This window comes from Babylonia areolata, chromosome 18 (genome assembly GCF_041734735.1).
Source record: "Babylonia areolata isolate BAREFJ2019XMU chromosome 18, ASM4173473v1, whole genome shotgun sequence".
Lineage (NCBI taxonomy): Eukaryota > Metazoa > Mollusca > Gastropoda > Neogastropoda > Buccinidae > Babylonia > Babylonia areolata.
The window spans coordinates 26,462,101-26,477,100 of NC_134893.1; the positions used below are offsets into that span (position 1 = coordinate 26,462,101).

Genomic DNA, 15,000 nt, shown 5'->3' on the forward strand with positions numbered 1-15,000 from the left:
ACCCCCCTCTCTCTCTGTGCGTGTGTGTGTGTGTGTGTGTGTGTGTGTGGAACAGAGAGAGGAATGAAACAATCCTTTTTTGTTTTGTTGAACGCGAAGCTTACAAACGCTTGTAGAGCTTTTGAGCCTTTTACCTCCCCTTATTGAATCTTTTTTTCCACAGAAGGTCATTTTCTTTTGTGATGTCCAAAATAACGTGAAATTAGAAAACTGTATATCGCAGAAAGTATTTCAACTATCCATCTAGCTTCAAACTGTCACTGCTAGCAAATGATAATGGCACTGGTCAAACTCGTTTCGCCGCTTACAGTCACATAGCTTTCACTATTAAAGAAAAAAACAACAACAAAAACAAAAACAAAAACAAAAAAACAACCAACCAACAAACGAACAAACAAAAAACCTCGTTGATTTTTCAAGTATAATTATTGCATACATTATTGATATTGATACCTCTTTTTTTTAACAAATCAATTTATTTTATTGTTGACCAAAATACTTTGTGTGTGAAGTTAGGCATTGAATTTTGTTTAACGTCCTGTCACTCATACTGGTGATATATGACATTTTAAAGTGTTAATTTTCATATTTGAATATCATCGTTTGAAACGTAGGAGAGGAGGGGGTGTTGAATGGTGAGTTGGGGGAAACCAGGTTGAAGGAAGGTTGGACCAAAGATGAATTTTTTTAGGGTGAAGTTCTAAAGCTTTCCAGATCAGAACTGTGTAAATTATCAACCATTGTCTCGTTATCTTTCCGGGTGTGCCAGTCTCTGGTATGATTCAAACATCAAACAAACACAAACGCGTCAGTGTGACATCTCCTTACCTGCTGTAAAGTATGTTGTGATAAGTCACAGGGAACGTTGATTAAAAAAACAACAAACAAACAACTTTTAACATTCATTATCAATTGTTTCTCTTGTTAATTCTAACGACTGGCCTTTTACAAAGTCAGACATTTTTTTTCTTTTTTTTCCTGAATTGTACTTGCATTCATTTCAAATATTCACCTTCGATTCCACCCTCCACCTACCTCACACCCCCGGCCCCTCCAACTCACCACTCAGCTTCCCCCTTCTCTCCTATCTTTTAAAGGATAAGATTCAAATGTGAAAATTAATACTTTAACCATTTTTATTCTGCACCACATCTGCAAAACAAAACAACAGCAACAACAAGAACAACAACAATAAAAACACCAAGCAACAACAACAAAAACAACAACCCAAAAAAAAAAAAACACAAAAAAAACACCAAAAAACCCAACAACCCCAAAACAAAAACAACCCCCCTAACCTTCCCCCCCAAAACACAACAAAACAAAGCAAACAAAACAAACAAACAAAAAAACAACAGCAATTACTGTATGTGTGATGGGGCTTGAAACAAAATTCCTCCTCCTCCCCTTCCACCTTCTCTTCCTCCTCCTCTTCCCCCTCTCCATTTCATTTTAGTTCCACATCTCTATCATGAGACCCAGTTTCCGGGTCTTGTTCGTGGTTCATAACTGTTTTAGCTGGCTGTTGTTTCGCCCCACTTCTATTTCCTTAAAATTCTGGTCTGTTTGTGTGTATTTTTTTTCTTTATGAAAAAGGAACTTTACCTGTTTTGCTTGATATTTATCCTTTGAAAGGGGCTTTCATCTTTTCAGTCAAGTTTGTTCAGCTTTTTTTGCGGAACGATCACACACACACAGACACACAGACACAGACAGACAGACAGACAGACAGACAGACACACACACACACACACACACACACACACACACACACACACACACACACACACGCACGAGTAAATCGTAATGGACAGGGAATTCACAACACTAAATATGAGACAGCAACATCTCTAAGCTTAAATCTGTACACAAGAAAAGGATCAGAGGACCTGAGTCAAGGAACATATTTTTCACCTTAGCTCCGACAGGTATCGCCACGCTTTTGCTTTTAATCTGGATTTGTTATTGTCAGCTAATGAGTGGGAGGGAGTGGTGGGAGTCAGACAGACAGACAGATAAACAAATATATTTTAGGGTGCTTAGTCTGTGTTTTCTCCCAAAGGCATACGGTTTCTTTGTCGAAACTGCATCATTTTTGACAGGCGTTTGACTTTAGCTACGCAAAGCTCGGTTCTGTTTTTTCTTTCTTTCTTTCTCATTTCCACTTGCACCATTTTGCTTGTTTGATTTTTTCCTTTTCGTTTCTTTGTGCTTCAACATGTCTTCATCACTGGCGTATTTTCTTCCCAATTCATGGGTCTTGTCTTTTCTTAATGTACGATGGATGTGTGTTTAAATAACCTGTTGTGTCAGCGTGGGTGTGTAGTTATTGTTCTCAAAAGATTGTGTTAAACATCGCTTCGATATACCAAATCAAAGAAAAAATGTACATAAATGAAAGCTGTCTGAATTGATCGACCTCTGTTGTCGACGTTTTCCATGGACAGCTTATGAATTACAACGCTCCATCATGGTAGAAATAGCCAGTTCAATGCTCATACCATACCAGATAACGGTAGTTGGATCAACCATCAGACAACGAAACAAAACAAAGAAGAACATTGTTAATTCCATAGTGGTACGGTGAAGAGAGAGAGGGGGAAAAGGTCCAAACTCCAGGACGATACCCATGGAAGAGAATGGTGTTGGCAGGTAATAGCTCCAAACAGATCCTCCTCTTCCCGGCGTTCTTCGAGGCATTCTCGGAGTACACGCTGTACAAAGCGGAGTGCATCGTCCACCGGAATGGAGTCAAGAGCTGGGCGGCCACGGAGATCCGGCTGAACAACCCCCCCGTTCCAGGAACCTGTGTTGTTGCACCCAAGGTATGTCTCCTCCTCTTACTCCTTTTCCTTCTCCTCCTCCATCTTCTTCTACTACCCTCCCCCCCCTCCTTGTTTCTCTATGACTCAAAAGAGTTAATGGGAATAAACAAACTCTGAAACTTGAAACTCTGAAACTCCTTCCCTTTCTCTTCCTCTCCTTCTCCTCCTCCTCCTCCTTTTTGGCATTACTCCACTCCGCTCAGTTCCAAATTCCCCCATACACAGCCACACCCGGTTTTGTCTGTCGCAGCCCAGTCGTTGGCAGTCTACAGGGAACTATCAATGTTAGGTCGCCATGAGGCCACACACAAGAGGAAAGCCTGAACTGTTGCTGAGTCATTCCCGTGGTGTTCGGTTACGCCGTCTGCTGCAGCATATGAACTATCTTCTAGGCGTGGCTGCTTCATCTGAAATGTTTATTGCGTGAACGTCTCTGTTTCCAGTTTACATGAGCTCAGAGTCAGTTATGCTTTAACAAGTCAAACAGGTTCTAGTGTTGTTATCAGAATTGTTGTGTAGCCTAGGTCCATTAGACATCCTTAATTAAACAGTGAAAGTCTTATTTCAGTATTTTCTTCTCAACTGTGAGTCATTTTGCTGTTTGGTTTGAATTGTTTACAAGCAGTGTAAAAACTTCGTTTACGTATTTAGCACCATGCAGATTTGAACAGAGAAGTATTACAGAATTAAAGAAAGATTAGTTACATAGTTGATTTTAAATTTTTCATGAGCTGTATGAAAATGTGTTTATTATTAAATGTTGTGAAAAGTGCTTAAAAAAGAGCGAGGAAAAAAGTGCCACGATATATTTTCTGGTCATCAAACTCAATTTGAGAAATAATGCCTATAATTCCTTTCACGTTGATTTTGTTTATTTAGGTCTGTTTTGAAGTCAACTGAACTGGTATCTAATGCCCGAAGATTGTTTAAATTGTTGTAATGAAAATGGTATTCCTATATTCCTTATTGTTTATTGTTTATTTATTCATTCATTTATTTATTTATTGTGATTTTTTATGTTATCCCCACAACTTTATACTAAATGTCGAGATGGTCATGGTTTGAAAGTGTGTGTGTGTGTGTGTGTGTGTGTGTGTGTGTGTGTGTGTGTGTGTGTGTGTGTGTGTGTGTGTGTGTGTGTGTGTAAAATGGTATTTTAATGAACATGCACTGAATGACAGTATTTCGAGCCCACGTCAATGTGTGTGTGTGTGTGTGTGTGTGTGTGTGTGTGTGTGTGTGTGTGTGTGTGTGTTTGTGCGTGCGTGCGTGTGTGTGTGTGTGTGTGTGTGTGTGTGTGTGTGTGTAAAATGGTATTTTAATGAACATGCACTGAATGACAGTATTTCGAGCCCACGTCAATGTGTGTGTGTGTGTGTGTGTGTGTGTGTGTGTGTGTCTGTCTGTGTGCGTGCGTGTGTGTGTGTGTGTGTGTGTGTGTGTGTGTGTGTGTGTGTGTGTGTGTGTGTGTGTGTGTGTGTGTGGTACAGGAAATGACAGTGACGACAGAGAAATTGGTCCGTATCCAGTGCCAGGGCTGGACTGATAACGACACAGGCATTGCAGAGTTCAGGTTCATATGTAAGTCTCTTTGTCTCTCTCTGTCTGTCATTGTATCTATCTCTCTGTCTCTATCAGTCTTTCTCTCAGTCTCTCTCTCTCTTCCTGTCTCTCTCTGTCTCTGTCTGTCTCTCTCTCTCTCCCTTTCCCTCTCTGTGTCCGTGACTGGATAAAGTTCTTTGTTAACAATGGCTTGCTGGCTAACATTCTCTATGCACAATGACTGGATGAAGCCTGATGATTTGCTAAAGCTCTTTATCCTTAATGTGTTTCTTTTTCTTCTTTCTCTACATGCAAACCGATTTGTTGTTTGCGCAGTGATTGGCTAAAGCTCTTTGATTCCTGAAGAAAAGTTAACTAAAGCTCTTTATTCACAAAGATCTCCGAAAGTTCTCCATTCCTAAATCCGGTGTCCTCCTAACTCACCATTCACCCCCTTGCCCCTCCTCTCCTAAGCGATAACACTCAACTGTAAAAATCGATACTCTAACAAAATGTCTACTATCACCAGTATGTGTAACAGGACATTAAACGCAAAATCATCATGATCATCTATTCCTAATGACTCGCTAAAGCTGTCCATTATTCACAAATGGTTTGCTAAAACCCCCAACAACACCTACGCTGTTTGTGCACAGCGATCTGCTCAATCTCTTCATGCTAAAGCTGTTCATTATTCACCAATGGTTTGGAAAAAAACAAAAAAACAAACAAAAAAACAACCAAAAAACCAAAACAAAACAACTAAGCTCTATATGGACATAACCATTTTGCTCAAACTCTTCATGCCATTACACAGTTCCATCATTGCTTTCAGCGTTCTTCGACGTTCAGACGGTGACGTCAGAGATCACGACGGTGAAGACGTCCGAGGGGAAAGTGGACGTGAACGTGACCCTGGCGCAAGGCGCGCACTGGCTGGACAACAACAACACGGTGCGCGTGCACGTGATCGACATCATGGGGGCCCGGACAGAGATGGACATCGACACGGTGAAGGTAAGACACACAGCTGAGTGGTAGTTGGGGGTGGTGGCCTAGTGGGTATGATATAATAACGCACGTCCGTCCGCCTTGGAAGCTGGAGACTCTTCGGGACCACCTGCTGCACTGCAGAGGACGGCGGACTTCATGCTGCAGACCGGACAGACCATCTGACAGCATGAACTGGGGAACGCGGAAGAAGAAGAAGAAGAAGAAGAAGAAGAAGAAGAAGAAGAAGAAGAAGAATCCCACACTATCTCGCCAGAAATTCCTCCACCTCAACTAGACTTGGAGTGGTGTGATCAGGACCGGAGCCGGTCGTTTGGACCTGACGATAAACCCGAGGTCCCCCATGTCCAGTTTGCAATTAGCGCACATAAAAGAACCCACGGCAACAAAACGGTTGTCCGTGGCAAAAGTCTGCAGTGATGTCTCCTTTGATAGGAAAATATATACGCTTGCAGACAGAAACAAAAAAGAAAAATAGAGAAGCAAAGCCTTTGAGAGTCACTTGTGATTCGCTCTTTTACCAACAAAGGAATAACGAAAAAAAAGAATGTGTTCTGTAGTGAATGTCGTGAACCTAAAAAAAAGAAAAAAAAAAAAAAAAAAAAAAGAAAAAAAAGAAAAAAAGGAGCAGAAGTGGGTTTGAACCCCGTATGTTAAACTCGGAAACAAAAAGACTTTCCGCAGGGACAAAACGCATCCCTCCGCTCACATCTCAAATTTATAGTTTGAACGTTTTGCGCGATAAATTGAATACTCTATTTGAGGTGATAACGCCGTTTTAATCATGTTATTTTCGTGTATCTCAAAATTATTTTAAATGTTTTTAAGTTCGCGGTAAAGAAAAAAAAGACATTATTATTGCCTCAGGCATACTGCAGCATGTTGCTGTTGTTTTTTTAATTTTTTTTCCAGACCTGCGAAGACCGTTGTTCGCGACCGAAAGTAAGCTCAGTGGTGCGGATATTCAAACAAACAATTATATATATCACGCTTCCTACTTTTTTTGTACATTTCTGTTTAATTTTCTGAATGCTCTGTACAATTCTATCGAATACAATTTATTTCTTTTGCTTGTTCCTTTCTTTTTGATTTCTTTCTTCTCCTGGACTACAGAAATGTCAGGAAAAAAACATGTCTGCCTTCGATGTGACGTCGATTCATTTTTTAAATGTCAGTTCTAGTTAGTTCAGCATCCACGTTAAACAGAAATTATATGTGAGTAAACGAGTCGATTGTGTAACTAGTTAGAATCATTCAATGTATTCTGTCCAAACTTTGTACTTCTTTTATTTCAATTGCGAACAAGAAATGGAATGCCATGCTGTTTTTATAAACCCAAACAAACGTTCACGCTGGGAACAAACCAATAACCTTTTCCAGATCCGGACCCTCAGCAAAAATATAACGTTTATGGTCCGGAAATACGCCTTAATCCGGAAAATTTACAAGATATCATTGGTATGAGTGGATTTTTTTTTCTTTTCATTATTCTCATTCCGCACAAAAGGACACAAATACACACACAAACAGATAGACACACTGACACACAGACAACCGAAACATCGGGCGATTACGTTGACTCACTTTGTTTACACAAGTGAAAAAAAAAAGATAAGTAAAGGTGACGCTGCACCGTAGCGACGCGCTCTCTCCAGAGAGAGCAGCCTGAATATCACACAAAGAAATCTGTTGTGAAAATAAAAGTAACAAAATACAATACAGTACAACCGTTGGTGAAGAAACAATGCTTGAACCAGCATCAAAACAGTCGGGTTGCTATCAGCGCACATACAAACCCCCCAAGGCCATTCCCTCGTGCGGCAGATTATGTTGGTATTTTGGGGACAGCCACGTTGGCTGCAGCAAGGGTGAGTTAGTTCTTCTTGTTTCCTGACGTTTATTCCCTCAAAGACTTGGAATCCCTGATGCGTTGATTGCCATCCTGCAGGCGTTGCGGTTCACAGCGAGCTTTTAATACCCATTCAATGATTACTGTAGGCTTTCTCTGCAGACTCGCAAAGGTGTTCTTCTTAATTAAGGAAGTCCTTGTCGCGCCTGGTGCGGCCAAGCCTCCCCAGTTGGCGCTTTCCACGCGGCAAGCTGAAAGCCGAAGAGGTGACCCGGATGGTGACTGTCTTCCATTATTCCATGACTTTAAAACTGAGCCATTTTCAGCCGAGCCTTGCTAACAGATCATGGTCTCAGCAGCACCTGGGCAGGTTTGCGCTTCGCTAGGACCTGTTGATTCTGGGATTTTTTCTTCCTCGGCTGGTGGCCGTGTAACTTAAACGGGTGCCAGAAATATTGCATGCAAACCCGTTTACGCGCTTTGATTTGTTTCTGCGCAAGGTTCAGCGCCATGTCAGTACGTTTCTTCTTCTTTTTTTCTTATCATCATCATCATCATCATAATTATCTTCTTCTTCTTCATCGTCATCGTTGTCGTCGTCGTCGTCGTCATCATCATCATCATCATCATCATCATCATCATCATCATCATCATCATCTTCTTCTTCTTCTTCTTCATCATCATCATCATCATCATCATCATCATCATCATCATCATCATCATCATCAACTTCTTCTTCTTCTTCTTCATCATCATCAAATCATCATCATCCCCTTCCTCTTCTTCTAATTACAACACATTTTATTCTGCATGAAATGTGGTGTAGCGTACACGGATTAGTCCGCACGCTTTGACACCACCTTGAAACTGGAAAAATGGAACTGTTATACACGACATTCTTTAAAAAAAAATAATCAAGAAGAGAGAAAACAGAGTTGTGCGTGTGGTTTTTTTCAGGTGAATCCAGTGCCCGTGAGCGAGGCCCGAGCTCTGACTCAGGAGCTGCTGCATAGCGACAATAACGAGATGACCCGACTGTTCGCCGAGGGGGACCTGGTCACCTGCACCGAGTACGCCACCACCATCGCCACCGTGCTCAACTCGGACAGTAAGCAGAGTCAATCAGGTGCATGTCGCATGCTTTCTCCGCTTCTTGCTAACACTAACTTGGGACTATAATCATAAGTAGTGTGCGAGTTTGTATTGAGGGAACAAGTCCTTAGTTAAGTCCAACAGTGTGGTGTACGCCTGAAGGAGGGGTGAAGAAACAAGATTGGAAAGGGGTTGGTAGGGGTGAGGATGGGGGCGGGGATGGGTTAGACTTTGGGCGGGAGGGTAGGATTGGTGAGTGTGATTATTTTATTAATCAAGCGTTCCATGAAAACTGATAATGATAAATAAATCAGAAGAAAGGAGGAGTAAAATGTAATGTTTATCATCTAATGTCTCAAGACTTATTCTAATTTGAAAGAAAAAAAAAGTATTATTGTGACTGATTAAAAACAATCTAAAAGCATAGTCATTCAGGTGAAGCCTGGAAATTGACAGGATTATTTTTTTCCGCCCGTCATTTGATAAAGATAACAACAACAACAACATTAACATTCCACTAGGACACTGGTTAAGAGAACACGATAAATATAACGAATTGGATTATCAAACACCAGACAACGAGATAAAAAAGAGAAATAAAAAGGTCTATTGCGTAGCCATGTATCCTTTAATACAACACTATTTATGTCGACGTCCAGTTAATTGTTCTGGAAGATTGGTTGTCTGACTTGTACGTGTTTCGATCTGGCAACTTTGTACAAAATGGACTTACGAGACGGCCAATAATTTCATCTGAGCATGAAAAAACGTTCAGCCATCTATTGGACTCTGCAAACTCAGTGAAAAACCAGAGATATCTCTGTGATGGATATTCAAAGTGTAGCCGATGAGATTTTGCAGACAAATCTTACTGGCGTCGCCAAGATTTGGGGGTAAGCCACGGAATAACAACTACTAACATTCTCGTGTTTTTTCTCTCGGTGTATGTGTATTCTTTCACAGTGTACCCCCCGCGTTTGTGAACCACAGAAGTCGAGGACGGATATGATTGACTAAAATTCATTGTTTACTCATAAAAAAAATCAGACCCTGTAACTAACTACTGTTGTACTAACTGCTTGGTGTTTGGGAACATCTTATGAATATAACTACCGTTGTACTAATGCTCGGTGTTTTGGAACATCTTAACCGGCTTGTACTAACTGCATGATTTGAATAGTTGTAGTTTCTTGTGTAAATTTACACACACATAAATTTTACACTCCAAGTACTAATCATTTACCGTGTTAGCATTTGCAGTGTGTTTGGGAGTTAATGTTAACGGCTATATGTATGTGTATGTGGTATAGACGCATTTGTGTCGAATGGAATGTGATGACCTTTTTTAGTCTGATTTATTCAGTGTTGATGGAAACAGATGCCTTCTATATGTTTGATATCCGTGTTCTCTTCTTACCGTGACACGTCCGTCCGTCTGTTTGCCTGTCCGTTTGTCAGTCTTTCTGTTTCTCTCCCCTATTCCATATCCTTTTCAGATAAGATATGCAGTGAGCAAGTTGATTTTGATGTACATGCCCTGTTGTTCTGTGTGTGCAACCCGAAACCAGTGACTCACTAACATTTTCATTGGCAGTTTACAACTGTATGCATGCTGCACAACGACCTGCTGAGTGTGTTCGCTGTTGTACTTAACATGCTGTTCTTTTGGTGATGATGATAATGATGGTGATAATATGAGGATGATGTAGATACGATGATGATCTTGATGATTGTTTGTTATTGTTGTTGCCTTCTGCCTTATGCAGAAAAGCAATGTAATGCGTTTTGTTTGTCAATTCGGATAGGTTTTGTCAAGTGTGCGTCGAATGGCAGGATAGAGAGAGAGAGAGAGAGAGAGAGAGAGAGAGAGAGAGAGAGAGAGAGAGAGAGAGAGAGAGAGAGAGAGAGGGTGGTAATGGATTGAACTCGATGTGTCATAATTATGCACAGGAAAGATTGATCACCTTTATGCTGGTCGTGACAGCGATGGAAAATCGATCCAAACAAACAAACAATTGATCATTTATGGTTGTACACCAAATGTATCTCTTTGCTGATCATTGGTAACGCATTGAATCTAACAGTTGATAAAGCAGTCCACTGTTCCAAACTACGTGATCGACGGATAGCAGTGTTTGGAATCAAACACGTCAAGCCACATAATTTGCTGTTTCATGTTTATAGTGATTCGTTACTTGTTGCACTATCTTTGTTGATGGGAAAGCAGAAGCTGTTGTGTATCTGGTATGTATAAAGTAGCGGATATAATAATTAAAACAAACAGTTCTCAATTAAAAAAAAAGTCTATCTGTTTGGTGCCCCATGGGTTGGTTCATTGCAAGTTTGATAAAAACGAAGAGTATAAATCTAGTTTCAACACACAGTATACATAATTATTGTTTCTCTGAAAATGAAATGCTCAAAATTTCAATGAAAACCGAAGAAAACTATTACACACTAAAAAGAAAAAAAGAAAAGAAAAGAAAAGAAAGAAAAGAAAAAAGAGAAATGATGCAAAAATGATATTGCTAGCTGTGAATCAGTATGTTGATGTTTTACTGTTGCACTGTTTGTCAGACGAGATAACACCATTTCCCAGAAGACGAAGAGGAAACAAGCAAAGCATCGATGTTCTTGTAAACTGCGGGAAACTATGTCGTAACATAAACAGCAGACTGCTATCAATGAGCTATATTAGATGGATGATTTACTTATATTTCTCTCTCTCTCTCTCACACACACACACACACACACACACACACAGAGGTACATCCTGGAGATTTGGTTACCCCCTCGATCCTCATTTTGTAGGCGTCCAAATTATACCAATCACAGGCTCAATGGAAGCGAGAATCTTGTATCTGTATTTTTTATTTTTTCTTCTCTTTTTTTCTTCTATTGTTGCCATGAATGTCCTGGAGATTTCACCTTCAGGTTTCGAATGCAAAGCAGACCCCTAAATGCAAAGGAACGAAATCGTTAACGAGGCTCGTAGCTACACTGCTTTTCGCTCTTGATTTGCGTACTGGCTATTTTGGGTTGATGATTAATAACAAGAACTCGTTCACCTCAAGACTGTCCAAGTCAAACACTGCACCACCATCATACGGTTTCCAAATTTTGTTATTTCGTTTGCTGAGCCTGAGGACTTTTAAACTGGATTATCAAGGTAGAATCCGACTGTCTTCAGTCTGACAATACATAATGGTCAGGTGAATGAATTAATGAATGCTTGACTGTTATCTGGATTCTTTCGAAGAGCGGTTGTGTGGGAGGATTGGGCGTGTGTGTTGGATTGACGAAGACAGCTTGCCAACCCCACCCCCTCCTTCCACGCACCACCCCTCCCCCCTTGTTCCCATCTCCCCCCCCCCCCCGCGCCCCCTCCCTCCGCCGTACCCGCCACACCCACCCACACACACACACACACACACACACACACATACACACACACACTTAACTCTCTTTCTCTCTTGGTCCCTTAGAATGAATGCTAAACGGTGGTGTGCTTGTCCCCCTTGTTCTCACCAGAGTTCCAAGGCATGGCCATTCCCAGCACTCAAACCGCCACTGGCCTGGGGCCTGCAGACGGCAACAGAGTGGGTGGATACTCTGAGGTACAGTGCTTTTTTTTGGTTTTTGATTTTTGTTTGTTGTTGTGTGGTCAACTTCTCTTGTGTTGGTTGGTAGTTTCTTAGGGATCTGTAAACGGGTTTGTTGGGTTCTTTTTTGGTCAGTATGTCTTTCTTCCTTTTTTGTTTCTATTTGCCCTGTGTGTGTGTGTGTGTGTGTGTGTGTGTGTGTGTGTGTGTGTGTGTGTGTGTGTGTGTGTGTGTGTGTGTGTGTGTGTGTGTGTGTGTGTGTGAATCAGTTTTTTTATGTCTCTTTCTCTCAGTCTTTTCTGATCGGTCAGTTTTTGTTCTTCTTTTTCAAGTTGTCTTCTTCTTCCTCATCTGCTTTCATCCTTCTTTCTTTCTGTTTGTTTTCTTCTTTTGCCCCTGCTTCCCCTTCTTGTTCTTTTTCTTCTTCTCCTCTGTCTTTGTGTTCGTTTCCCTCTCTCTCTCCCTCTCTCTCTCTCCCTCTCTCTCTCCCTCTCCCGCCCTCTTTCTCTCCCCCCCTCTCTCTCTCCCCCCCTCTCTCTCACAGCTGGCTCGCTGTATGTCTCTCCCTCCATTCACTCATCCCCCGTCTCTGGTTCTGTCTCTCTGTCTCTGTCTGTTGTACGTCTGTCTCTCTCTGTTTCTGTTTCTTTTTCTCTCTGTCTCTCTCTGTCTCTATGTCTCTGTCTTTCTGTCTGTCTCTTGCTTGTCATTCATCTCTCTCACACGTTTTATTTTAGCACACCTCATCGATCACTAAACAGGGGCTATTTGTTCTCCTCTTGACTGCAGCAAACTGTTGAGATCACACCCGAGGAAGAGCTCCAGATCGATCATCAACGGGACGACAGAGCAGAGGTAAACACATCATCCTGTCTCTCGCTCTTGGCTGTCTCTCCGTCTGTCCACACACCTCTGCGTGTGTGCATGTCTGTCCAGTATGCACTGTCCCCATCTGTTTTGTTCTCTGCAAGCTTACATATCTCTTGTGCGTGTTACGTTAAACGCGTGGGGTCTGTTTTGTGTGTCAGCTATTTTCCAGTTGCCGTTGAATTTGACTTGAATAAGGTTTGCAGAATTTCGATTTGGAGCCTCCTTTTTTCCTTCCCCGTATTCTTCTCACTAATGAGTATTTTAATCTTTATTTCATTATGAAGAGAATACACACATTTTATTTTATACGTTTGTCTCTCTCTGCCTCCTGAATTCCCATACCACCATTTTTTTTCTTCTTCTACGAACTGTCCTCTCATTTGGGGGAAAAAAAAATTGCAGTTTGTCTTGTCTGAGTTCTACTGTTAAGCATAATAAGCTTGCTTTTTGTTTCAAGATATTAGATGTTAGAACGATATTGTAATCCTCCCTGCTGCAAGAGGAGTATATATATATATATATATATATAAGAGAAAAAAACTTATCAGACTTGTCAAAACGTGTGAACAGCTGCGCTCCAAAGTGATCAACGAGCTGCAGAAACTTCCGGACAACACGTTCCAGGGCAGGGCTCAGATCATGTCCACCATCAGCGAAGTGATGAAGTACCCTGACGAAGTCACTGGAGAAACACAGGTCAGCTTTGTCTGTCTGTCTGTTGCTTGGTTGGTTGTGTGGTGGTTACCACCCCATGAATTGATTTCTGCGGGTACTACACCCATGCCTGTCCCCCACCCCACCCCCTATCCCAACCCCCACACCCTCTCCAACGTAACATGTTTCTCGTCAGATTCGAACGTAGGACCTCTGACGCTTAATGGAGGTGTGTTGCCCACCAGGTACCCCTTCATTTGTGGTAGATTAAAAAAAACAAAAAAAACACCCCCGCCAAAAAACCCCAAAAAAAACAAAACAAAAAACCCAAACAAAACAAACACACACACACACAAACACAAAAAACAACAAAACAACAACAAAAAAACAACATAACATACAGTCTTACAGACCATCTCACGATGTATATACCACAAGGGCACTGCCTTCCGTACCTTTCTGATAACTGCAACAACAACAACAAAAAAGGTGTACATTTCATTCGTAAGAACTGACGTTGAGAAAATCAGACGTTCTGATATGCAGCAGTAGTAACAATCCAACTTCATCTCGTTGCATTATTATCTTCGTTTTAATTAATGTGTTTGCGTTTTGGTATGGTGATGTGTGTGTGTGTGTGTGTGTGTGTGTGTGAGACACACACACACACAGAGAGAGAGAGAGAGAGAGAGAGAGAGAGAGAGCGTAAGTGTTTATTTCTAATCTATTCAAGTTGTGAAAAGCTCTTCTGTTTCGGTCGAGCTATATTATATATATATATATATATATATATATATATATATATATATATATATATATATATATATGGTGTGTGTGTGTGTGTGTGTGTGTGTCTGTGTGTGTGTGTCACGTGCGTGCACGTGCAGATGGTGGTGGTGGATATGCTGGAGAGGTTTGCCGACCAACTAGACACGATGGAACCAGTGCCGCCTGAGGAGCGCCAGAAAATGATGGGCTACATGATCTCCTGCCTCGGCGGCGTCATGACCGTCAGTTATTTCTTCCCTCTGTCTGTCTGTCTGCCTATCTGTCTGTCCATCTCTCTCTCACTTTCTGTTTTTTTTCTCGCTCTCTCTCTTTTTTTCTCTCTATTTGGACTACACCCATCTTCTGTCTGTAAGTCTGCCTGTCACACACACACACACACACACACACAGAGAACACAACATGCACCATCGTAAAGGAATCGCTGAGAGATGGGAGTTTATCCTGACAATCGTGTCGCAGAAAGTACTTAACATGTAAGATATTTGTTGTTTTGGGGGAATGAAAGAGAATCCCCCAGTACCGGAATCGACCGAGACGTTTGTGCATAGACATCGGTTACAATGTTCGATTCTGCTGAAAGAGGCGTGGAGAGTGGGAGAGAAAACATCTGTGTCCAAACATGCAGATTTTGAATATCGAGATCTGCAGAAAACGTGACTATTCTTGATTATTAATGAACGTAACGTGCACCACCACCACCACGCCCACCCCCACCCCCTTCCAGCTAACCGTAACAGAAAGGAAGATAACTGTCAACCCTGCGCAA

The 15,000-nt window shown here is 41.5% G+C and overlaps 1 protein-coding gene across 1 annotated transcript in view; it reads left to right on the top strand.

Annotated features, from left to right (window-relative positions):
* The window catches only part of LOC143292611 (polycystin-1-like), a 116,409-nt gene that overhangs the window by 71,570 nt on the left and 29,839 nt on the right, over positions 1-15,000 (top strand). The window contains exons 27-34 of the mRNA XM_076603067.1: positions 2,653-2,825; positions 4,316-4,406; positions 5,203-5,384; positions 8,185-8,335; positions 11,851-11,936; positions 12,711-12,776; positions 13,362-13,487; positions 14,333-14,455. Coding sequence (XP_076459182.1) covers positions 2,653-2,825; positions 4,316-4,406; positions 5,203-5,384; positions 8,185-8,335; positions 11,851-11,936; positions 12,711-12,776; positions 13,362-13,487; positions 14,333-14,455 — 998 coding nt within the window. The remainder of the gene's footprint in view (positions 1-2,652; positions 2,826-4,315; positions 4,407-5,202; positions 5,385-8,184; positions 8,336-11,850; positions 11,937-12,710; positions 12,777-13,361; positions 13,488-14,332; positions 14,456-15,000) is intronic.